General features: G+C 42.0%; 1 protein-coding gene across 2 annotated transcripts in view; it reads left to right on the top strand.

The window, feature by feature from the left end:
- The window catches only part of KCNIP4 (potassium voltage-gated channel interacting protein 4), a 542,821-nt gene that overhangs the window by 280,625 nt on the left and 237,514 nt on the right, over positions 1 to 24,682 (top strand). Inside the window, exon 1 of one of the 2 annotated variants that reach the window (XM_075858642.1) lies at positions 9,362 to 9,870. The exons of the other annotated variant lie outside the window; for it this stretch is intronic. Within the exon in view, the coding sequence (XP_075714757.1) occupies positions 9,759 to 9,870 (112 nt within the window). The 5' untranslated portion in view covers positions 9,362 to 9,758. Of the gene's footprint in view, positions 1 to 9,361; positions 9,871 to 24,682 lie in introns of those variants that run through there. 2 annotated transcript variants of the gene reach the window in all.

The raw sequence follows: 24,682 nt of genomic DNA, 5'->3' as shown, positions 1-24,682 counted from the left end.
AGCTAATGGCTCATGGGCCCCGATGCAAAAGTTCTTATTGGGCCCCCCCCCCCCCCCCCCGCAAACTTCTCATGGCCGACGGTCCGCAGCTTTCAGCTGCATCGCTGGGTCTCCTAAGTGACCCAAAAATGTCAGGGGAAATAGCTTCAATACATATGTCCCCCCCCAAAAAATGTGTGTGTGTGTGTGTGTATAGGAGACAGCATATCTATAGCACTATGACCCTATAAACTATTGATAGGATTAGATACATTGGCTCAGCAGACAGTATCACACATGATAGGATTAGATACAGTGGCACAGCAGACAGTATCACACATGATAGGATTAGATACAGTGGCCCAGCAGATAGTATCACACATTATAGGATTAGATACAGTGGCTCAGCAGACAGTATTACACATGATAGGATTAGATATAAAACCCAGTAGAAAGTTTCACACATGATGGGATTAGATACACGGCCCAGCAGACAGTATCACACATGATGGGATTAAATACAGTAGCTCAGCAGACAGTATCACACACGATAGGATTAGATACAGTGGCTCAGCAGACAGTATCACACATCATATGATTAGATACAGTGGCTCAGCAGACAGTATCACACATGATAGGATTAGATACAGTGGCTCAGCAGACAGTATCACACATGATAGGATTAGATACTGTGGCTCAGCAGACAGTATCACACATGATAGGATTAGATACAGTAGCTCAGCAGACAGTATCACACATGATAGAATTAGATACAGTGGCTCAACAGACGGTATCACACATGATAGGATTAGATATAGGGCCCAGCTCACTGACATTGCGGCTCCAGCGCTGGACCCAGGAAAGGTAAGAATAATAATTTTGCTTTTTTATGTGTTACTAATTATTTTTGTGTGTTTGTGTTTTTTTACAATTTCTGTTGTTGGACTACTTTGGATTCGAGGACTTCAACGACAGCGTTATTTTATTCTCAATAAAATGGTTAATGGGGGCTGTGTTTTTTTATTTCAATAAAATATTTTTCTATGTGCTTGTACTTTTTTAAACTTTATTATTACCGCCTTAATAATGGCCGCTGGCGGGGCTTAATGTTAGCAGGTGCAGAGGCAAACACTAACCCCCATTATTACCCCGGTACCCACCACCACCAGGGGTACTGGGAAGAGCCGGGTACGAATCAGTACCCGACCATCTGCAGTGATGGTCAGGCACCGGGGGGGCCGCAGTCTGGTAGTATTAGGCTGGGGAAGGCCAAAAAAAGTGGCCCCTACCACCCTGGTAATGCTAGGCTGCTGCTGCTGTGTTGTATATGGCTGGTTATGAAAATTTGGGGGGACCCCACATAGTTTTTTCCAATTATTTTTTATTTTATTTTTCTTAAATGACGTGGGGTCCCCCCCATTTTCCATAACCAGCCAGATACTATAAAGCAGCAGCAGCCTAGCATTACCAGGGTGGGAAGGGCCACTGTATCTGGCCTTTCCCAGCCTGATAAAACCAGCCTGCGGCCGCCCCATTGCCCCACCATCACTACAGATGGTCAAATACTGGATCGTACCCGGCTCTTCCCAGCACCCCTGGTGGCGGTGGGTACCGGGGTAATAAAGGGAGTTAGTGTTAGCCTCTGCACTGGCTAACGCTAAGCCCCGCCTTAGTAATGGAAGCTGTCAATCAGCCAGCGGCCATTACTAAGGCGGTAGTAATAAAGTTTTTTTTAAAAAAAAACACAAAGACATAGAAAAAATATTTTATAAAAAAAAACAAAAACACACCACCCTCATTAACCATTTTATTGATAATAAAAAAAGCTGTCATCGAAGTAGTCCTAGAATCCGACGTAGTCCAACGACCGAACCTGTAAGAAAACACACAAAAAAACGATTAGTAACACATGTGTTAGGCTTAGATACAGGGCCCATGTGTGATACTATCTGTGGGACCCTGTATCTAAGCCTACCACAAGGTAGGCTTAGATACAGGGTCCAGCAGACAGTAAGCTTATACAGTAATACAGGGCCTATCACTAATCTCATCAAAGATAGGGGCCCACGTGCGGCTCTGTGTTGGCTGTGTCTGCCCCGTATGGAGTACACGTATGTAAGACATAAAAGTGTACAGAGACTACTTTTTAAAAAATATATATTTTACTTTACTTTAGGGAAAAATGGAAAAAAGGGTTTTGTTTGACCTTGTAAAATTTATTTAAAGAGGCTCTGTCACCAGATTATAAGTGCACTATCTCCTACATAATCTGATCGGTGCTGTAATGTAGATAACAGCAGTGATTTTTATTTTGAAAAACTATAATTTTTGTGCAAGTTATGAGCAAGTTTAGATTTATGCTAATTAGTTTCTTAATGCCCAACTGGGTGTTTTTTAACTTTTGACCAAGTGGGCGTTGTAAAGAGAAGTGTATGACGCTGACCAATCAGCGCCATAGACTTCTCTCCATTCATGTCCATTTGTACTCACAGAACAGTGTGATCCCACGAGATCACGCTGTGCTGGTACTTACACCCACATTAACTATACTGAAGTGTCTTAAGAGTGAATAGACATCACCACCAGCCATGACGGGATGTCTATTCACACTCCCGACACTTGGGTAAAGTTTTTGTGGGACTTACTCACACAGCACAGCGTGATCTCGCAAGATCACGCTGTGCTGTCATTCACAGCGTGATCTCGCGAGATCACGCTGTGCTGTGATTAAGTGCCACACAAACTTTACCGATGTGTCGGGAGTGTGAATAGACCGCATCCTGGCTGGAGGTGGGCAACCCAGGAGCTGACAGGTTTGAGGTCAAGCTGCATGATCGTTTACTTCCCCTTGAGATACAAAGCATTTGGCAGCCACTTATCCCTTATCCCTATATTGAAATATCATGTGTGTTCAAATGAGCTGAACCGGGAGTGATAGCTGTCAGATGTAAGCTGCTATGTCTAATGTCAATGGCCAGTTAATTCTATAAAGACTAATGCATTTCTTCGCTTTCTCAGAACACAATGCATAAACCCTGGATACGCTGCACGATTATACATTAGATTAAACCAACCCTGTAATTGACATTTTGCCCTGCATCCAAAAACATATTTGCACTGCGGTTCCTGAGTCTAATTTGATTCCTAATTTGACACAACATACATACAGTCACAACATGCATGCATATATAACACATACAGTCACAACATGAATACATACATAACACATACAGTCACAACATGAATACATACGTAACACATACAGTCACAACATGCATACATACGTAACATACAGTCACAACATGCATACATGCGTAACACATACTGTCACAACATGAATACATACGTAACACATACAATCACAACATGAATACATACGTAACACATACAGTCACAACATGCATACATACGTAACACATACAGTCACAACATGAATATATACGTAACACATACAGTCACAACATGCATACATACGTGACACATACAGTCACAACATGCATACATACTGTAAAGGATCTTCCAGACACAGCTTCTGTGTCGACGCCCGTGGGTAATCAGTCTGCACCTGCTCCTAAGTCTGAGAGAGTGACACGATCTTCTACCAGTCAGGCTGGGAGGCTGAGGAGTGGGAGAGCCTATCACAGCCTGGCCAGCTCCCGCCCTCTGTCTATTTATACCTGCATTTCCTGCTCCTCCTTTGCCTGTGATTCTTTCCTGTTTCCTGGCTCTGCTGCTCCTGCTATTATTATTGACCTTGCTTCATTTTGACCCTGGCTTTACTGACTACGCTCCTGCTCTGCGATTGGTACCTCGTACACTCCTGGTTTGACTCGGCTCGTTCACTACTCTTGTTGCTCACGGTGTTGCCGTGGTCAACTGCCCCATTTCCCTTAGCTTCTGTGTACCCTTGTCTGTTTGTCTGTCGTGCACTTATTGAGTGTAGGGACCATCGCCCAGTTGTACGCCGTCGCCTAGGACGGGCCGTTGCAAGTAGGCAGGGACTGAGTGGCGGGTAGATTAGGGCTCACCTGTCTGTCTCCCTACCCCATCATAACACATACGTTACACATACAGTAACAAAATACATACATGCGTAACACATACAGTAACAACATGCATACATACGTAACACATAGTCACAACATGCATACATGCATAACACACAGTCACAACATGAATAGATGCGTAACACATACAGTAACAACATACATACATGCGTAACACATACAGTTTCAACATGCATACATACGTAACACATAGTCACAACATGCATACATACGTAACACATACAGTCAAAACATGCATACATGCATAACACATATAGTCACAACATGAATAGATGCGTAACACATACAGTCACAACATGAATACATATGTTACACATAGTCACAACATGAATACATACGTTACACATAAAGTCACAACATGAATACATACGTAAGACATACAGTCACAACATGAATAGATACGTGACACATACAGTCACAACATGAATATATACGTAACACATACAGTCACAACATGAATATATACGTAACACACAGTCACAACATGAATATATACGTAACACATACAGTAACAACATGCATACATGCGTAACACATACAGTAACAACATGCATACATGCGTAACACATACAGTAACAACATGCATACATGCGTAACACATACAGTCACAACATGAATACATACGTAACAAATACAGTCACAACATGAATATATACGTAACACATACAGTCACAACATGCATACATACATACGTAACACATACAGTCACAATATGCATACATACATACGTAACACATACAGTCACAACATGCATACATACATACGTAACACATACAGTCACAACATGCATACATACGTAACACATACAGTCACAACAGATGTACATAAATTATATAATCCAAATCTTTGGAAATATAGTATACTGCAAATAGCGACCTTCATTTTGTAATATTTGGGCAATTATCTTCTCTGTATCTTATGCATCTGTAGTCGCACTACTTTCCTGCTATATCTACGGGGATCATTAATCTTTCAGAACCCTCACGAGATCTGAGCCTCAGTTCCAGGAGTCACTGGTTTTCAATTAGTCATAGAACAGTTCTGGTCTCTTATCAATAAATTGCACGTCTACACAGGAAGTCACGGGCACGCCCAGGGGTGAAGAACGTCTCGTGACATTATGTACTATCTCATGGTCTTCTTTTACATAACATCTCTCATACTTTTCATGTTTCTGATTAGATCATTTTTATTGAATTCTTCTCCACAGATCTCTGCTAAAGACTCCTCCTGGATGTCTTCAATAAAATATACATCTAGAGATATACAAAAATTAAGCTCCTAGTGCATTTCCAGGATGCTTAGGATTTCTGCCAAACTCGAGGCCACTTCGTCTTTGAGTTAGGTCAGCCCTGTGTATTGTATGATATACTGTATATCTTACATGTTATAAAAAGCTGCACCATTATCAATGGTGTATAAGGAGCAGAGGAGACCCCTTAACATAACTAAAATCGGGCCCCTAACTTTTGCTCATGTTAAAGCAGTAAGGCAGCCATATTTTAGCTTCTGTATTATGGCCGCAATCTTCGGACCTCTTGCAGAGTGGTGGTCTAAGTCCACGTCAACAGAATGCAGGAGGTCTCTGTATTGCGGTTATAAAAGAAGCAAAAATGTGGCCACGTTACGGCCATCCAGTGGCGGATTATCATTAGGGCGTTTCGGGCGGTCGCCCGGGGCCCAAGACTGCCAGGGGGCCCAAGGAGCCTATGACCGCCCGAACCCCCTCATGCCCAGTGGCGTCGCTAGCACCGGAGGGAGCCCTGGTGCCAGGACCGCACCTGTCAGGCGAGGGGAGCTTTGCTTCTACTTAGCAGCCGTGGTCTGTGCTGCTTTAGAAGCTCCCCCTCCAGCCCCCCTTCCCTGCTCTAAACATCTCTGCTGCTAGCTGTCGGGACATGGGGGAGGGGAGACTGTCGGCGGGCTCTGTGCTGTGAGCAGGAGAAGAGCTGCAGTGAAGACATAAAAGGTAAGTGCATGTGTGTTTAATATCCATATTCATGTGTGTTTAATGTCCATATTCATGTATGTTTAATGTCCATATTCATGTGTTTACAAGGTGTACTTTGTGTATAATGTGCATACTCGTGTATAATGTGCCTACTTAGTGTATAATGTGCATACTCGTGTGTACTTTGTGTACTATGCATACTTTGTGTATAATGTGCCTACTTTGTGTACTTTGTGCATAATGTGCGTACTTTGTACTGTGCGTACTTTGTGCATAATGTGCGTACTTTGTGCGTACTTTGTGCATAATGTGCGTACTTTGTGCATAATGTGCGTACTTTGTGCATAATGTGGTACTTTGTGTACTGTGCATACTTTGTGCATAATGTGCCTACTTTGTGCATAATGTGCGTACTTTGTGTATAATGTGGCACTTTGTGTACTGTGCGTACTTTGTGCATAATGTGCCTACTTTGTGTACTTTGTGCATAATGTGCGTACTTTGTGTACTGTGTGTACTTTGTGCATAATGTGCCTACTTTGTGTACTAGTGTTTAGGTAGTGTTAGCAATAGTTACGGCGCGGCAGGGTGGTGGTGGAGAAGGGGGGCCCAAGTTTGGGTAACAGCCCAGGGCCCATGGTCTTCTTAATCCGCCACTGCGGCCATCTGAATGTTTCAGCTCAATGGTGCAGATCTCGGTACAGAAATGTGAGGGATCCCTGTGCCAAGTCACACAAGTACATGTCCCTAACCTAGAATCTGTATTTAGGGGAGTCCGGGTCCTCTAAGCCCGCCCCTCCCCATAGAAGTCTTTACCACAGACACACACACTGATTCCTTAGTGTTTTTGTGCTCATCAATGTTTAATAATTAACTCTTCCCACTCATCTTAGGATGTGTTCACATGTGCAGGTTTTGATCAGGTTTTAAGCAGTTTTTGAAGCCAAAACTAGGAGTGGATTTAAATATGAGGAGAAGTAGAGTCTGCCCTCAAACCTGGTTTTGGCTTCAAAAACTGCATTAAAATACATGAACAAAACATGCACGTGTGAATACACCCTTAGGTGATTTATCGTCCATAATAATCCTGTGTTTTAACCTTTACACTTCCTATTTTCTGTTAACATTTCATGCAGAGCTGAATATGGTGGAATGTGTATTGAAGATTTAAAGTAGGACTGCAGAACATGTAATACATTACTTTATCCTCGAGAACACAAAAAATGCAGCCCCATGAAGTTACATGACAAATTCAGCACTGCTACACCTGTCTATATGTCCATTATCATACATTATCACACTCGCTGGTGCAGATTGTTTAGAAACATAGTACTGTCATCCTTAAAGTGTAGCTAAACGTTTGACAAACTCCTGACATGTTATAGAGACATGTCAGAAGTTTGGATTGGTGGGGTCCGAGCACTGAGACCCCCACCGATCGCTAGAACGAAGCATCTGAAGTGCTCGTGTGAGCGCTCAACCGCTCCGTGTCTGTTCGGCTTTTTCCGGAAAGCCGATGTATCGGAGTGCGGAGTTTGGGCTTGATCCCCCCATAGTTCTGGTCTGGATGCCTGCTTAATTGTACCTTTCTGCTGTCTGGTTTTTTATTACTTTGTTTTGGATGGTTTCTATCCACATTCATCGTATTACTTATGTACCAGTCTTTTCATGCACTATTTGCTTTACTATAGAGGCTGTGGGGCCCGACCTATGTGGGGATCCTTTTTCTATGGGTAATGTTACTGCCAATGTACTTATTTTTAATGATTTTGTCTTTCATTAAAATATTGTTTATTTTTTGCTAATAATGGTTCATGTGTGATTTCTTATATAGGTGTTCATATTCGTATATCACATGGTTCATTTAAGTTGCTATATGCATGTATTAGCCCAACTATCTTAGTAGGTATCAGTGCAGATGTGGCTGAAAACAATGGTGCGGAAACTAGCTTCCACGGCATGCACAGTGTGTTGCGATGAAGCAGCGGATTTTTACTGCGGATTTGAGTCTTTGCAAGGCTGAAATATGTGGCAAGTCTGCTGCAAAATCCGCCATGTCTGGACGAACCCTTAAATATGCAAATATTTCTGCAGATTCATAGCGTAATTGGCACAAATTTGTGGCAAAATCTGCAGTGGAAAATTTTTGCCATATCTGAGCATGCCCTTAGGCTGGCTTCACACGTACAGCTGTGGTGCAGTTTTTTGTGCACTTTTTTTTAGCCAAAGCCAGAAGCGGATACAACAGGAAGAAAAAGTACAGATGTAGCCATCTATATCTTGCCTTTCTGGCAAGAAAATGTAACTTGACTTTTTCAATGGCTTTTGTTGTGTGGTATCACGCTGCAGCAAGTTATCAGAGTCAAGATAAACTTGGCTACATCTGTAAAAGAAAAGACTGATATGTCTCATCTCTTTTGGATCCACTCCTGGCTTTGGCTTGAAAAACTGCAAGAAAAACTGCATGTGTGAATCTCGTAGTGTAAACACTGCAGCATAGCCGCAACAGAATTGTGTGGAAATTCCGCAGCATTTACAGTAGCAGCAAAGTGGATTTGATTTTGAAAATCTCATGCCCAAGCAGCGGAAAAAAAACTAAGTAAAAACGTTTATAAATTGACCTGCGGCGCGGAATTTAAATCCGGATTTATGCAATTCATGTCAATTTATGCTGTGTTTTTGTTGCTTTTCTTTTGCGGCTTTTCCCGATTAAATTCAATGGGAATGCAAAACCTGCAACAGAAAGCCAAGTATTCCGACTTTTGCTGCGGCATCTCAGCGATGCGGCCACAAAAATCACAACACAGAAAAATAATTTTTAGACTTACCCAGAACTCTCTGATTCTTCCTCCAGTCCGGCCTCCTGGGAGGACGTTTCATCCCATGTGACAGCTGCAGCCAATCACAGGCTGCAGTGGTCACGTGGGCTTTAGTGTCATCCAGGGAGACCGGACAGCCATGGAGGGACGTGTCACCATGACAATAGCCTAGGTAAGTATGGGCGTTTTTTTTTTTTTATTTCTACGCTGCTTACCAAAGCGGAAACTCTGGCCGAAAAACTGCATCACAATGTGGTTCGGTTTTTCTGATGGAATGTGCAGAAGTTTTGGTACAGAACGGAAAAATAATTTGCTATCTCAGAAGACCAAGAATAGAGGATCGAGCCGAGATAACTAATGAAGAGAATCGTCTGATAATAAATCACGGAGATAGAAACCTAGTATTGTCTTTTGGGTTACCTTTCTTACAGTTATATTTTATAATCCAGCGGCTATCAGTTGTACTATTATGGCTTGTTATTGTTGTACTATATTTCGTACAGTCTGGAGCACACAGTGTTAATAGTGGCATCAGCTAGGAATAAGCAATGAGGCATTGAAATGAGCTGCGCTCATGAAGCAACGTGCTCATACTAAAAGTTTCCAGGCGTTGTTCCTGATATGAGTTGGGAATGTGGGGATGAGTTGTAAAGCAGAGGATCCAGCAACACGTCTCAGTAGCAGCACAAGCTGCAAGTAATGATGTGAAAGCGCAGAGCTGGTGGTGGTCCACCTCAGCCTCTCAAGGAGACTCACTCCTAACACAACCGCACACTGGGAAGCATGAAATGCCGAGCTATTCCATCTTTTGATTCAGTCAGACTGGTCCTTTCAAGAGGCAGGAAAAAACTGCCTTCTCTCTTCTCATCCATGAATGCCGCTCTTTATTCCAGCCACATCAGCTGTAAAGCTTGAAACAGGAATGATTTGTCAATTCCAAGGATGATATCGGCAGAGTGGGAGTCAGAGGGACTACAGACAGTGGGGATTGTAATGATTATCTGTGCATCTCTAAAGCTGCTACATTTGTTGGGGCTCATTGATTTCTCAGAAGGTAAAGTCACTCATGATGATAACTTCTTCTATTTCTTCTTCTTCTTCTTCTTCTTCTTCTTCTTCTTCTTCTTCTTCTTCTTCTTCTTCTTCTTCTTCTTCTTCTTCGTCGTCTTCTATTTATTCTTCTATTTCATCTTCTATTTCTTCTTCTGTATCTTATTTTCTGCTTCTTCTTCTTCTTCTGCTTCTTCTTCTTCTTCTTCTTCTTCCTCTTCCTCTTCCTCTTCCTCTTTCTCTTCTTCTTCCTCTTCCTCTTCTTCCTCTTTAAATTTCACCATTTTGCAAGTTTTAAAATATTTTTATGACTGATAAGTAATGACTTAACTGTTGGAGAATCATGCGCCAGGGAGTCGGGTACTAAGCCAAGGAAATAAATAATTGCTAATTTTAATTGAAACAAGTATTGCATCGCAAATGTCTTGTATGTTGACTTTGTTAATTAGATTAGCCTGAGGCAAACCGCGTACAGGATTACTGCATAGTGCCGGTTCATATTCATATAACTTAACCCATACCAAGTTATATGCATACAGATGCAGCAGAGCTGAATTTGTCATATATTCATTTCTTTTGTGCACCAGATAAGTCCCATCTCTGTAGGTTTACATGCAGTCTTGTCTTGTAGAAAAACACATATATAACCAACGAATGAACTCAGCTCTGCTAAATATGCATACATTTATGTCAGTGTAGTAATGCTGAGTTTGTCAGTTGACACAACTCATTGATGCTGCAGGACAATTTACTCACATATTTTATTACGTTATCATGATGCAGCTAAATTATATATTAATCTCTGCTATGTCTGTTTAGATGTCAAAGAGCAGAATTTTCCATGCATTGTGAGAACTCTGAGTTCAGATAACTGAGTTGCCTGCAGTCCTATGAAAAGCTAAAATTACACGCCATATCACAATGATATGTGCCAAATGACAACCCCAGTTCATTTTATTGACAAACAGCTCTGCTACATCTGTATGAATATCTACATCTAAGTAAGTTTTCCTTGTTGCACATCTGAGCAAATAACAGGAAAACTATTACATAAATTGTACCTTGTGCAATATTGAACAAACAGTGCGCCCTGTAATTTCAAGATAACTACGTTGAGATTTCTCCGCTAGATAAAGGACCGTCTTATTACTTTCTCCAGAAATAGAACATTTGCACAGTCACCTTAGAACGTGATGCCAGCTGTCTCCTCGCATTAAAGTTTATATTAACCTTGTTCTTTCATGTTTGGAATTGTTTAATGACAAGAAGTAAATATTACGTCTTATTGTATAAATGGAAGAACACAACGTGTTGGGTAAATAAAGGATAAATATTTAATGATGTTTCCATGTAATAGATTGACACGTGAGAATGAAATTCTTCATACAGGAGGTTTATATCATACACATTCAGAGAAGTTGCTAATGATTGTGATCTCCTAAGAAACCATTAGGCCAGGATCACACATGCAGTTTTGATGTCGTTTTTGGTGCATTTTTTGGGCTCAGTTTTTCAAGCCAAATACAGGAGTGGACACAAAAGAAAGGAGATGCATCAGTTTTTTCTTTATACTTTTTCTTTCTTTTGGATCCACTAAGGCCAGGATCACACACGCACAGTTTTGATGCAGTTTTTGGCTCCGTTTTTTAAACAAACACAGGAGTGGACACAAAAGAAAGGAGATATATTAGTCTTTTCTTTATACATTTCCTTCCTTTTGGATCCACTTCTGGCTTTGGCTAAAAAAAACTGAGCCAAAAACTGCACCAAATACTGCGTGTGTGGTCCTGGCCTTATGGCTTTTGCTAAAAAAAAAACGGAGCCAAAAATTGCATCAAAACTGTGTGTGATCCTGGGCTAAAGGGGGTCTATAGTTTAACACAATGGTGTCCCAGAGGCGGTAATTGGGTGTAACTTTCTACTTCTCAACCTAATTCGGCCTCCATGCACCAAGTGCTGAGCCTCTGGGGAGGGATGGACGGGGACTTCCAGGTACTCTCGTGTGATCTACTATATTGACTCATACTGCTTTTTAGGGAAAAGAACTTAACTTTGTGTTTGATTTTTGAAATCCTTTTTAATAGAAGCTGATCCACAGGGTGCTGCTGGAACCCTCACCATATTTAATCTGTAGGGGTGCTAGACTGAATTTTAAAGAGTTATACTCAGGTTGAGATCATGCTGGCGTTTTTGTGGTGTGCTTTCTTTTTCTTTTTTTTTATAGTGAAGCATTCCCAAATCAGCAAATAAAGCTTACCCACTGTTCGTTTAAAAATTTCTGCAGTTTTCTAATATACTTTGTGTATCAAACTCTCACGGTATTTCATGATCTCTGCTTATCGTCATTGAATGGGAATCTTAAGGCCAAGATCACACTCAAAGTTTTGATACAGTTTTTGAATACATTTTTTAAACCAAACACAGAAGTGGACAGAAAAGAAGGTAGATGCATCAGTCTTTTCTTTATATAACAGGTGGTGAGGAAAGTGAAATTACGGCACTCACCCATGTGGTTGTATTTCTTACTTTTATTGTGGCATCCAGCAAAAAGTTAAAAGCGTTCAAGGGAAGACGTAGCAGATTGATTGGCAGGTTTCAGCCTGTTTCGCGCTAAGAGTAGCGCTTCTTCTGACCTCATTTGTTCTACATATCTGTTCCCTACCACAAAGACTGAGTAGTAGCGCCAGCTTTCTTCCACTGTACTTAGTCTTTTCTTTATACCTTTCATTCCTTCTGGACCCACTTCTGGCTTTGGCTCAAAAAAATAAAGCAATATTTATTTTTGGTGGAAAAAATAACATGATCATTGCAAAGATTCGACCTGTTACTTTTTCTCCCCTAAGGAAGCATCTGTGTGCTGTCCGTGGTTTTCACATCGCCATGCACTTGAATGGTCTTGAGACTGAGCCGCAAACACGGACAGGAATAGGATCTGCTCTGAGTTTTGCGACTTGGTCCCATGGCCACACGGATGTGTCAAAACCACGGTAGTGTGCATGGGGCCATAGAAATGAATGGGTCAGTGTGCTATCCTTTTTTAAAAAAAATGATAGCACACTGACGAAAAACAATGGTCGCGTGCATGAGCCCTTATAGTACAGTGTTGAAAGCTTTATCTGGTAATGGGCTGTGTGATAATCACATGACAAGTACTGATTCTGGTTCTCTGGAAGTAAATAATAAAGGTTTTACATTCACAGGCAGCAAACAGAGATCTTGAAAAGTGGGATGAATTGATACACCACATAAATGAGAGAACTACAGAGCTTTACATTATACAATAAATCCGCTTTATTTACTAAAACAGGAATACCGGTTTCACTGCCAAGGATGTATGCAGGGATTCCTTCAGGAATTTCGAAGCCCCATATAGCCAAATAGTATGTGCCCCCGCCACAACACAAGGTGGCAGGGGCACTGTTGGGGATAGGTGGGAGGCACTAAGTGGCAGGGCTCTATTGGGGGTATGTAGTTGGGACACAAAGGGGCATTGGCGGGAAGGGGGTCAAGGAGAAGATATATAACCTGGCAGGTGCTTTTTGGAGGGCAGGAGCTTTGTGGAGGGGCAAGGGGGAGAAAGTAGGTAGGAAAGCGCTCTGTGGGGCATAGAGGAACCACGTAAAAAAAATCATTGCACTGAAGCTGCTGCCTGGACAGAACACAGTCAAGCAGCAGCTAACCTCTCCCCTACAGTCACTCAAGGCCTTGGTGCTTCTGACTGGATCTGAGATCTCCCACCACCGCAGCCCACTTGAGAAAAGTCTTCACCTCCTTCACATACAGAATGCATGTTATGGAGCTATGATGAGGAGGTGGGTTATTGTGTATAGCTTACTTTCGAGAAAGAAACGGGCCCTGCGATTTAGGTGAGTCCCTTATTTTTATAGTTTTGGCCAGGCTACTGACGGCAGTATCGGCCATACTGCCCTGAAGGTGGCACTGGGCGTATGTAAAATATCATGACTTTAAATGCTTGCCACGACTAGAATATAAATATGATTTGATTTAATTTGAAAGCCCAGAATCTTAGCTTTTAGATGATATTACAGTGCATCTCATGCTATTTTGTAAAGATATGTTCATGCAGACATAGGTATAAGTGGCATGTGTGAACGTTACATAGATAAGATGTTTAGCCAGCAGCCAGTAGTCCGGCTATACACGTGGGGTCCTTTGATCCTCATGGAGCCATAGCCACCTATTAGCCCCTTATTTATGGTTGTATATTATCGCGTATGTTTTTGTATCTTGTATGCAGTCCTGGTAAAAGTTTTGAGACTGAAACAAATTTTGTTTTTCTCAAACATTGCTGCTTCAGTGTTTTTAGATTTTTTAGTCATATGTTTCTATGGTATACCGAAGTACGATTTTAAGCATTTCATAAGTAATAAACTTTTATTGACATCAAGTTTATGCAAAGAGTCAATATTTAGGCCATGTTTAGACGTGGCAGAAATTTTCCACTGCAAATGTTGGTGCAGATTCAGGGGGGAATTACGCAACGAATCTGCAGATATCATAGCGAACTTGCCACAAATTTCAGTTTTTGCATTGCAAAGGCTGAAATCCGCAGTGAAATTCCGCTTCTCCGCAACATAATGCACATGCTGCGGAGGGAAAATTCTGCACTGCAGCCTAATTTCCACACAGTTATTTTCCGCAACGTCTGAACCATTTGCTAAAAATGTATATAAACAAATGTAAAAAACGGCTGCTGCAGAATTCCACTGTGGACTGTCCACATCAGAATTCAACAGCAATTCCACCACGTCTGAATGTGCCCTTACAGTTTTGACCCTTCTTTTTCAAGACCTCTGCAATTCGCCCTGGCATGCTGGATATCAGCTTCTGGGCCAAATCCTGACTGATGGCTATCCATTCTTGCCTAATCAGTCCTTGGCATTTACCACAATTTCTGTGTTTTTGTTTGTCCACCCGCTTTTTGAGGATTGACCACAGGTTCTCAATGGGATGGAGATCTGGGGAGTTTCCTGGCCATGGACCCAACATATCAATGTTTTGTTCACTGAGCCACTTAGTTATCACTTTTGCCTTGATGCTCCATCATGCTGGAAAAAGCATTGTTCATCACCAAATTGCTCATGGATTGTTGGGAAAAGTTGCTCTTGGAGGATGTTTAGATACCATTCTTTATTCATGGAAGTGTTCTTAGGCAAAATTATGAGTGAGCCCACTCCCTTGGATGAAAAGCGACCCCACACATGATTGGTCTCAGGATGCTTTACTTTTGGCATGAGACAGGACTCATTGTAGCACTTACCTTTTCTTCTCCGGACAAACATTATTCCAGATATCCTAAACAGTCTGAAGGGGGCTTCATCAGAGAAAATAACCTTACCCCAGTCCTCTGCAGCCCAATCCCTGTACTTCCTGCAGAATGTCAGTCTGTCCTTTATGTTTTTCCTGAAGAGAAGTGGCTTATTTGCTGCCCTTGACATCAGGCCAGCCTCCAAAAGCCTTCGCCTCACTGTGAGTGCAGATGCACTGACACCTGCCTGCTGCCATTCCAGAGCAAGCTCTGCACTGATATTGAACGGATTCCGTAGCTGAATCCTCTTTAGGAGACAGTCTTGGCACTTGCTGGACTTTCTTCGGCGCCCCGAAACCTTCTTCACAGCAATTGAACCTCTCTCCTTGAAGTTCTTGATGATCCGAAAAATGGTTGATTTAGGGGCATTCTTGCCAGCAGCAATTTCCTTGTCTGTAAAGCCCTTTTGATGCAAAACAATGATGACTGTACGTTTTTCCTTAGAGGTAACCATGGTTAACAGAAGAAGACAATGGTTTCAAGCACCATCAACCTTATAAAGCATTCTGTCTGCTCTTATAATTCAATCAGCATGGTATCAGCTTCCTTGTCCTCATTACCACTTTCTTCTGAGCTAACGAGAAGATCACTGAAATGATATTAGCAGGTCATTTTGTGGCAGGGCTAAAATGCAGTGGAAATGGGTTTTTTGTGATCAAGTTAATTTTCATGGCAAGGAAAGACTTTGTAATTAATTACAATTAATCTGATCACTCTTCATAACATTCTAGAGTTAATGCAAATTGCCACTATAAAACTGAAGCAGCAAACTTTGTGAAAACCAAAATTGCGTCAGTATCAACTTTTGGCCAGGAATGTACCTTTTACATGCATTAATTCTTGACATATGGGGTTTTTGTCTCAATATTGTGAGTTTATGGTTTATGATGCATGATTGTTTCTCTCCATGAGTGATCTTCCTGTGGCCTAACCAGGGGCTGGGACTTGGGTCCGGCACATGTTTGTACAATTTTTCAATTATTTTACCTTTCTGTTTTTTTTTCCATTTTTTGTAATGTTGTAATAAAGTGATTTAATTCATACAGGAGGCAGAGGCATAGCTAGGTTCTCCAGCACCCGGGGCAAAGATTCCGTTTGGCACCCCCCCCAACCTCTTTCCCGACATCTCCTTCCCCTCGCCGTGTTTGTTTTCTCTACCAATCGACGTGTCATTTCTTTTCCACATTTCTTTTTATGTAACGCGAGCATAAAAACATTTGTACATTTTACAAGCAATATGGTTCTATACACAACACCAGAACCAAGCTCAGTATTGTTATGGTATAAATATACATATATAATGTATTTGGGACCATAAGGAGTGAAATGTTCTAAAGGAGAACATGTATTACAATATAAAGGTATTTTAGAAAGGTTAAGAGAAGAAATAGTTTGCAGATGCTCTGCCGTCCCTTGAAATTGCAAACAGATGGTGGTCAATCACTTGACCACCCCCCTAAGCATAAAGGAAACCTAAGGGAATACCTGGTGCTCCACCAATGAGCTTTTATGGGAAAGGAAGCTGTAAGGCTAGAATATACAGATGACTCATATGTTATGGAATGTTCTTTGTTCGTCTGATGCTATAAGTATGAACGTTGTAGTTCAATAAATTAGAAGTATTTTACCTTGAGAAACGTCTCAGTGTATCTGTTACTTCTCTGAGCAGCTCGTCCTACCTATCGATTTGAACCTGCATGGAGATCAAGGCGTAAAGTGACCCCATTGCGATCACAGTACACATATACAGCACCAGCACAAATACAGCTCAATTTAGTGCAACCCCTTCCATAGGTATGTATGGCGTAAAACTACAGCTCCCAGCATGGCCCGAACAATGGTAAGGATATGCTGGGAGATGCTGTTTCACAAAAATAAATCCTATCAATCATACCACCATCTCGCTGCAGATCATACAGTGACTACATTACTGATTAGAGGCAGAATAAACATTTACATTAAGTGACTCACCGGTGACGTCTCAGATTCTAGTTATTTTTCTCCATCCGGTCCAGACCTCTATCATGACTTCTCCTGGTCACAGACCATTTCTGCAGTTTGCCGCTCAGATGTCTTCAGCTTCTCACTTTTCCGACATTTCTGCACCTATAAATAAAGATAAAGTTATCATTATACCACACACTACGCCCCTAAATATAATAGCGCCATACACTGCACCTCTAATTATAATAGCACCATACACCATGTCCCACACACACACTGTGCCCCCTGTAGATAGTGCCTGCCATAGAGCCCCCTGTAGATAGTGCCTGCCATAGAGCTCCCTGTAGATAGTGCCTGCCATAGAGCCCCTGTAGATAGTGCCCCTATATAGCCCACCCCTGTATATAGTGTCCCACAAATAACTCCCCCTATAGTGCTCTACATATAGCACACCCCTGTATATAGCCCCCTGTCGATATAGCCCAGCCCTGTATATAGTGCTCCACGTATAGCTCAACCCTGTATATAGCCCCCCTGTAGATATAGCCCACCCCTGTATATAGTGCTCCACATATAGTCCACCCCTGTATATAGTGCTCCATATATAGTCCACCCCTGTATATAGTGTTTCACAGATAGCCCACCCCTGTATATAGCCCCCCTGTACATATAGTCCACCCCTGTATATAGTGCTCCACTAGATAGTCCACACCTGTATATAGTGCTCCACAGATAGCCCACCCCTGTATATACTATATACTAGATAAAGCCCCCCCGTGTAGCTAAAGTCCCCCCTCCGTAGATAAAGCCCCCCGTGTAGCTATAGTCCCCCCGTAGGTAAAGCCCCCCCCGTGTAGATAAAGTCCCCCCCGTAGATAAAGTCCCCCTTGTAGATAAAGCCCCCCCCCCCCGTGTAGACAAAGTCCCCCCCTCCCGTAGATAAAGTCCCCCTTGTAGATAAAGTTCCCCCTCCATAGATAATGACACACACTTTTATTACAATTAAAAAACAAAACAAAAACTATTCAAACTCACCTTAATCCCGTTCCCACGCCGGCCGGCAGCCATGGAGACCTGCTCTCTTCTGCGCAGGTCTCCTGGGGGTTGAAAGCAGCGTCTATGAAAGGCGCTGATTGGCTGGTCAGGATGACTTTCCCTGTCAATCAGCGCCTTTCATCGACGGAAGCTTCACTGGTACAAAAGGTACCAGTCGCTTCACTCGTGGAAAGGCGCTGAATGGCCGGGCACGGAACGTGCCCGGTCATTCATTGCTTCTAATTGTACCTGTGTCATTGCGACACAGGTACAATTATAGTGCAGGAGGAGGTGGCGCTGGCGCCCCCCTCTAAGTTGCGCCCGGGGCACATGCCCCGCCTGCCCCCCCTAGCTATGCCCCTGCAGGAGGTGCCATCTAATATACGTGTTCTCTTTCCCTACGTATTGTTTTCAGAAACGTGAATTTTAACATTTACAAAAGTTACTATTTGCTATTTGGTGCAAAATTGCAAACCCTTTCACATCGCTAATATGCCAATTTACGTCGAGAAAGGGTTTTTAAAAATGGCCCGCGGTGCCCAGCGGCAATGCTTGCGATCAGAAACATTTCTGATCACAAGCATTTAACCCCTCTGACGCAGGTGTCATATATGACCACCGGCATCTGAGCGGTTTTTACTGCCCCTTTCACTTCGGGCTGGTCACCGGCTTCCACACGGCGAGATCACGGGAGCCAGTGTTTTCCTATAGCAGCTGGGAGCCTTGTGAACGCTCCCAGGCCTGCTATAAGAAGATTGCTATTGAGACCTGCCTCGGGTAGGTCTCAATAGCAATGCATTAATTTTGCCATGGAATGAAATATTGTGATATTGCAGTCTATGGCATAAGCGATCTATTGATCGCAGGTTCAAGTCCCCTAGGTGGCCTAAAAAATAGTAATAAAAAAAAAATCTAAAAAAAGTTATTACAATTTAAAAAAATATATCAAAATTCAAATCACCCCCCTTTCCCTAGTTCACATATAACAATAAATAAAAAAAAATAGACATATTAGGTATCCCCGCATCCAAAAATGCCCGAACTATAAAAATATTAAAATATTTTTTCAATACGGTGAACGCCATACATAGCGGGCAAAAAAGTCAAAATAGCCGAATCGCTCTTTTTTGGCATTTCAACTCCCCAAAAAAATGTAGTAAAAAGTGATTAAAATGACAGACATTCCCCAAAATTATATTAATAAAAACTACATATTTCCACGTATAAAAAGACTCCTTACACAGCTCTGTACAGAGAAATCTAAAACAGTTACGGGGTCACAATATGTCTTTTACATATTTTTAAAGGTACTAAAACATAACAAAAACTCTTAAATTCTTACATTTGGTATCACCGTGATTGTACTGACCCGCAGAATAAAAGTAATGTAATTTTCACCGTACAGTGAAGAACGTAAAAATGAAAAACATCAGAATATGGCAGAACTGCAGTTTTTTCCAATTCCACCCCATTCTGAATTTTTTTTCCAGCTTCCAAGTACATCAGACATAATATTAAATAGTACCATCAGAAAGTACAATTTGTCCTGTAAAAATTAAGCCCTCATATGACTGTGTCAACCAGAAAATAAAAAAGTTATGACTTTTTGAAGGAAGGGAGGAAAAACAAAGCAAAAAAACAAAAAATTTGTCTGGTCCTGAAAGGGTTAAGACACCCATGAATGTAAAGTGCTGGGTGGTATTTTCTCAATATGCCAAGTGTCTACTTTCAGAAAACAGATGGGAATAGGGGTATAATATATATTTTTTTATTTTGTAATTTAGGTTTGATTTGTTTGAAAATTGTTTAAAAACACCTGACAGCAAAACTGATGCATTTGGCCGGAATATGATCCATTTCATTCACTCTAGGTGTGATGTGTTTTTTTGCTGTCTATTCTCCATTGATTCTTAATTTCCCTAAATGACCTTCACAATAAAAGATTATTATACATAAGTAATAATATTGAAGCTTAGCACAGATAAGAATATTCTCCACTGCTATTTATACACCGGTTCAGACCATTCATGTATTATTAAAGAGCACCGGCTTTGTTATTTACTTATAACCATGCATAGCAATTGTTGGAGTATCTTATTGTTCGCTAACATTTTTATATTTACGCCCCTGGGCTCTCAGGTGCTATTGTCTTTTAAGCATACAACCTTTTCCTTTGTATATAAATGTAGAATGTAGATTTAAAGGCATAGGCGCACCGCTCTATGTTAGAAAAAATCATTTACAGTAATGCCTCAATAGATACAGTTGCTCAGATGTGCTACTGTGTCTGCTGCTAGAATGTGTCAAAAATGCACCAAATTTTGTTGCATTTTGGTTCATTACATTTTAGACTAATTTAAGAACAGATGTTTGTGCCTCACTAGACACTTCTAAAGAGTGTCTAGAAAAGGGGGTGGGGAATGGGCGTGGATTAAAATGCGCTAAACGAAAACGAAGGCAACCAAGAGTTGGTATAAGGAAGAGAAAAGTGTCTAGCAAAATGCGCAAAATTTGTAGATTGTTCTAGGTTAGTGCTGTCTATATCTTATTGAGCATTAGTAAATCTGCCCTAGTATCTATTAGGGCAAAGCCACACGTGGCGGAATTCCTCTTGAATTCCACAGCGGACACTCCGCAGTGTTAATCCGCAGCGGAGCCGTTTCTCCATTGACTTCCACTTTTATTTAGCAGTGTTCGTTTAGACGATGCGTAAAATTCAGCTGCGGAGCATAGGCTGCGGAGCGGAATTTGGTGTCCGCAGCATGCTAGGGCTGTTGCGGAGTTGTGGCGGACTGGTTGCGGACTCATGGCGGAATTTCTTCATTGACTTCAATGGAGATTCTAAATTCCGCAATGAAGTCCGCAGCTGTCATGAAAATGTTATATGTGCTGCGGATGCGTCTTGCTTTTTTGAGATGACATTTCTTCATTCTGGCTGGACCTATGTATTTCTAGGTCTACAGCCAGAATGAGGAAGTTAATGGGGCTCCCGTAATTACAGGAGCGTTGCTAGGAGACGTCAGTAAATAGTCACTGTCCAGGGTGCTGAAAGAGTTAAGCGATCGGCAGTAACTGTTTCTGCACCCTGGACAGTGACTACCGATCCCAATATACAGCAACCTGTCAAAAAAATAGAAGTTCTTACTTACTGATAACTCCCTGCTTCTGTCTCCAGTCCGGCTTCCCAGGATGACGTTTCAGTCTAAGTGACGGCTGCAGCCAATCACAGGCTGCAGCGGTCACATGGACTGCCGCGTCATCCAGGGAGGTCGGGCTGGATGCCGAAAGAGGGACGCGTCACCAAGACAACGGCCGGTAAGTATGAATTTCTTTGACTTTCACAAGGGAAAGTGCTGGCCCTTCTCTCTATCCTGCACTGATAGAGAGAAGGGAAGCACTTTTACCGCAGTCCGCAGCAGCTAGTCCGCATCAATTTACTGCACATTTTGGGCAGGTCCGCCACAGAATCTGCAACGCAGATTCTGTGCGGCATTGATGCGGACAGTTGCGGAGGAAAACCGCCACGTGGGGGCATGCCCTTAGGCTGGGTTCACACGACCTATTTTCAGGCGTAAACGAGGCGTATTATGCCTCGTTTTACGTCTGAAAATAGGGCTCCAATACGTCGGCAAACATATGCCCATTCATTTGAATGGGTTTGCCGACGTACTGTGCCGACGACCTGTCATTTACGCGTCGTCGTTTGACAGCTGTCAAACGACGACGCGTAAAATGACAGCCTCGTCAAAGAAGTGCAGGACACTTCTTTGGACGTAATTTGAGCCGTTTTTCATTGAATTCAATGAAGAACAGCTCTAAATTACGGCCGTCAATGACGCGTCGCAAAATGTGAGGAGGAGCATTTACGTCTGCAATTACGGAGCTGTTTTCTCCTGAAAATAGCTCCGTAATTTCAGCCGTATCGGACGCTGCCGTGTGCACATACCCTTATCAGAATCATCTTTGAGTGGGAGCAATCTGATAATGAGACTAAGAAAATCGCTGGGAGTTCAGCACAAACACATACAACATTATGACAGCCTCTACCTGCTACATGACATCAAAGGGCAGAATACCGACTGCCTTAAATGGTGGCCTGTAATCAGAAAACAGAATTGCAGGGAAATGGAAAAAATGATTTTGCTGCCCTGCTTTATTCTCCATAATTCTCTATAGAATATTTATATAAAGAATAATAGCATGTATGTGCAATTCACTGATACAGATGTAGCCATCTTTATCTTGACTCTGATAACTTGCTGCAGCGTGATATCACACAAAAAAGCAGATGAAAAGTCATTGAAAAAGTCAAGATAAAGGATCGTGCCACTGTGTATTTAATGCGTTAAAAGTCAAGATAAAGATGGCTACATCTGTATATTAGCCTAAGTTTACACAGCTAGTGATGAAGGTAACTCAAATTGGTCGCCTCCTTGGCAATAAAGAATCAGTAAGGGCCAGTTCACACAGAGTTTTTTGACAAGTTTTTTGAAGTGGAAACCGCTTCGGAAAATCACATCAAAAACTGTCCGAAAATGCCTCCTATTGATTTTAATGGGAGGCGGAGGCGTTTTTTTCTCACGAGCGGAAAAACCGTCTCGTGGGAAAAAGAAGCGACATGCCCTAGCTTCGGTCGTTTTCGTCTCTGACCTCCCATTGACATCAATGGGAGGCAGAGAAAGCCTATTTCGCTGTGTTTTTTTGCCCGCGCAATGGCCGTGGGCGAAAAACGCTGCGAAGCGCAAGCAGAGCAAAATCTCTCAAAATTCCAAACGGAATTTTGAGGCAGATTTTCCGCCTGCAAAAAAACTCCATGTGAACCCAGCCTTTGGCTATGTTCACACGGGGTCTTTTGCCGAGTTTTTTGACGCGGAAACCGCGTCGCAAAACTCGGCAGAAACGGCCCGAGAACGCCTCCCATTGATTTCAATGGGAGGCGTCGGCGTCTTTTTCCCGCGAGCAGTAAAACTGCCTCGCGGGAAAAAGAAGCGACATGCCCTATCTTCGGGCGCTTCCGCCTCCGACCTCCCATTGACTTCAATGGGAGGCAGGAGAAAGCGTGTTTTATGCCCGCGGCGCTCAATGGCCGCGGGCGAAAAACGGCGCGATAATTGCTGTTCACACGGAGTATTTTGGGGGAGGAATATCTGCCTCAAAATTCCGTTTGGAACTTTGAGGCAGATATTCCTCCCCCAAAATACTCCGTGTGAACATAGCCTTAGAGCGTCAGGCATTGCAAGCTATATTATTTTTATTTTTTTTATTTATTTAAATAAAAATTAAAACCAGAATCAACTTAGCATTATATACATCTGGCCAGTGTGGAGCAATATATTGTTATTAAAGATGATCTATCAGCTCTCCTGCTTTAGTAAATACTTTCATTCTAAATTGAATAACAATTCTGGCAATTTTTTTCATTAGAAATCTACATTGCGCCGTTCCTCTGTAATTCAGCCTGGAAGAGTCCCTGCACGTGTCTGGCACTGCACGGACACACCTCATTGACTAGCGGTAGAGTAACATCATGTTGTCAAATTATTCATACATTTCCATGAGGAATAACAGAGGAACTAAGAGTTCTAAAATAAGGTGCTCCGGCAGTACTTTCCTATATACGTTTAAGTTTTACACCATGATAATTTACCGTGTTAAGACAATGTGCTCTGTTTACCTTCAGTCCTATGGAGAACCCTCAGTTTGTGATATCATAATAAGGTGCACCCACCTAGTTCCTGTTTAGTTTACAGCCATTTCTTGTTTAAACCAGAAGGCAAGTGACTGTAAAATCCCATGAGTCCCACCCTCCTTCATATGGATTGGGAGTAACCCAATTAACTGAACAGTACTCCGCAATACACAAGGGGCTAATTTAATGAACTTAAGTCTATTAACAAGGCTAAATAGTGGTTGGCACGTAAGCAACTACCTATCAATATTGGGGCACACCTCTTACTGCCAATCATTTTCCCTCGGTGGTAAACCTGGCGCAGGTGGTGTGTGAAGACATCTATGTTAAACTGGTTATAGATGGAAAGATTCTCAATTTTCAGATGGTTCTTTGGAAAAAGGGCCTATATGTTACAGGGAAAATCAATTCCACCATTTCTTTCCTGTCTATGTACATGCATTTTCTCAGCCGGTAGAAGCTGTGATGCTACCATCAGGGTTTGCACACCTCTGCATTTATTCTGAACAGCAAAATCATGGACATCAAATTTTTTCTGATTAGAAAAAAAATAAAAAAATATTTTAGCTCCAGTCATAATAACAAGTAAAGTCAATCTGCTGGGGTATTGCTATTATTACTGGCCATAAAGTATTAAAGGTAAAGTATAGTACCAACTATAGAATAGTGTCAGGGCGTTGAGCCAAGCTACATAGATAGTGGAGTAGAGTAGGAACATCTATTTCTAAATTAATTCGGAAAGAGGTTCCAATGGAACCAATGCTATTTATTTTTGACATCTCCGGTCTTTTGAAAGATTGTGGTTGTAGCAAACTAATT

This window comes from Rhinoderma darwinii, chromosome 1, assembly GCF_050947455.1.
Source record: "Rhinoderma darwinii isolate aRhiDar2 chromosome 1, aRhiDar2.hap1, whole genome shotgun sequence".
In the NCBI taxonomy this organism is placed as follows: domain Eukaryota; kingdom Metazoa; phylum Chordata; class Amphibia; order Anura; family Rhinodermatidae; genus Rhinoderma; species Rhinoderma darwinii.
The sequence above is the reverse complement of the archived record's forward strand: the minus strand, read 5'-3'. Positions and strand labels throughout refer to the sequence as shown.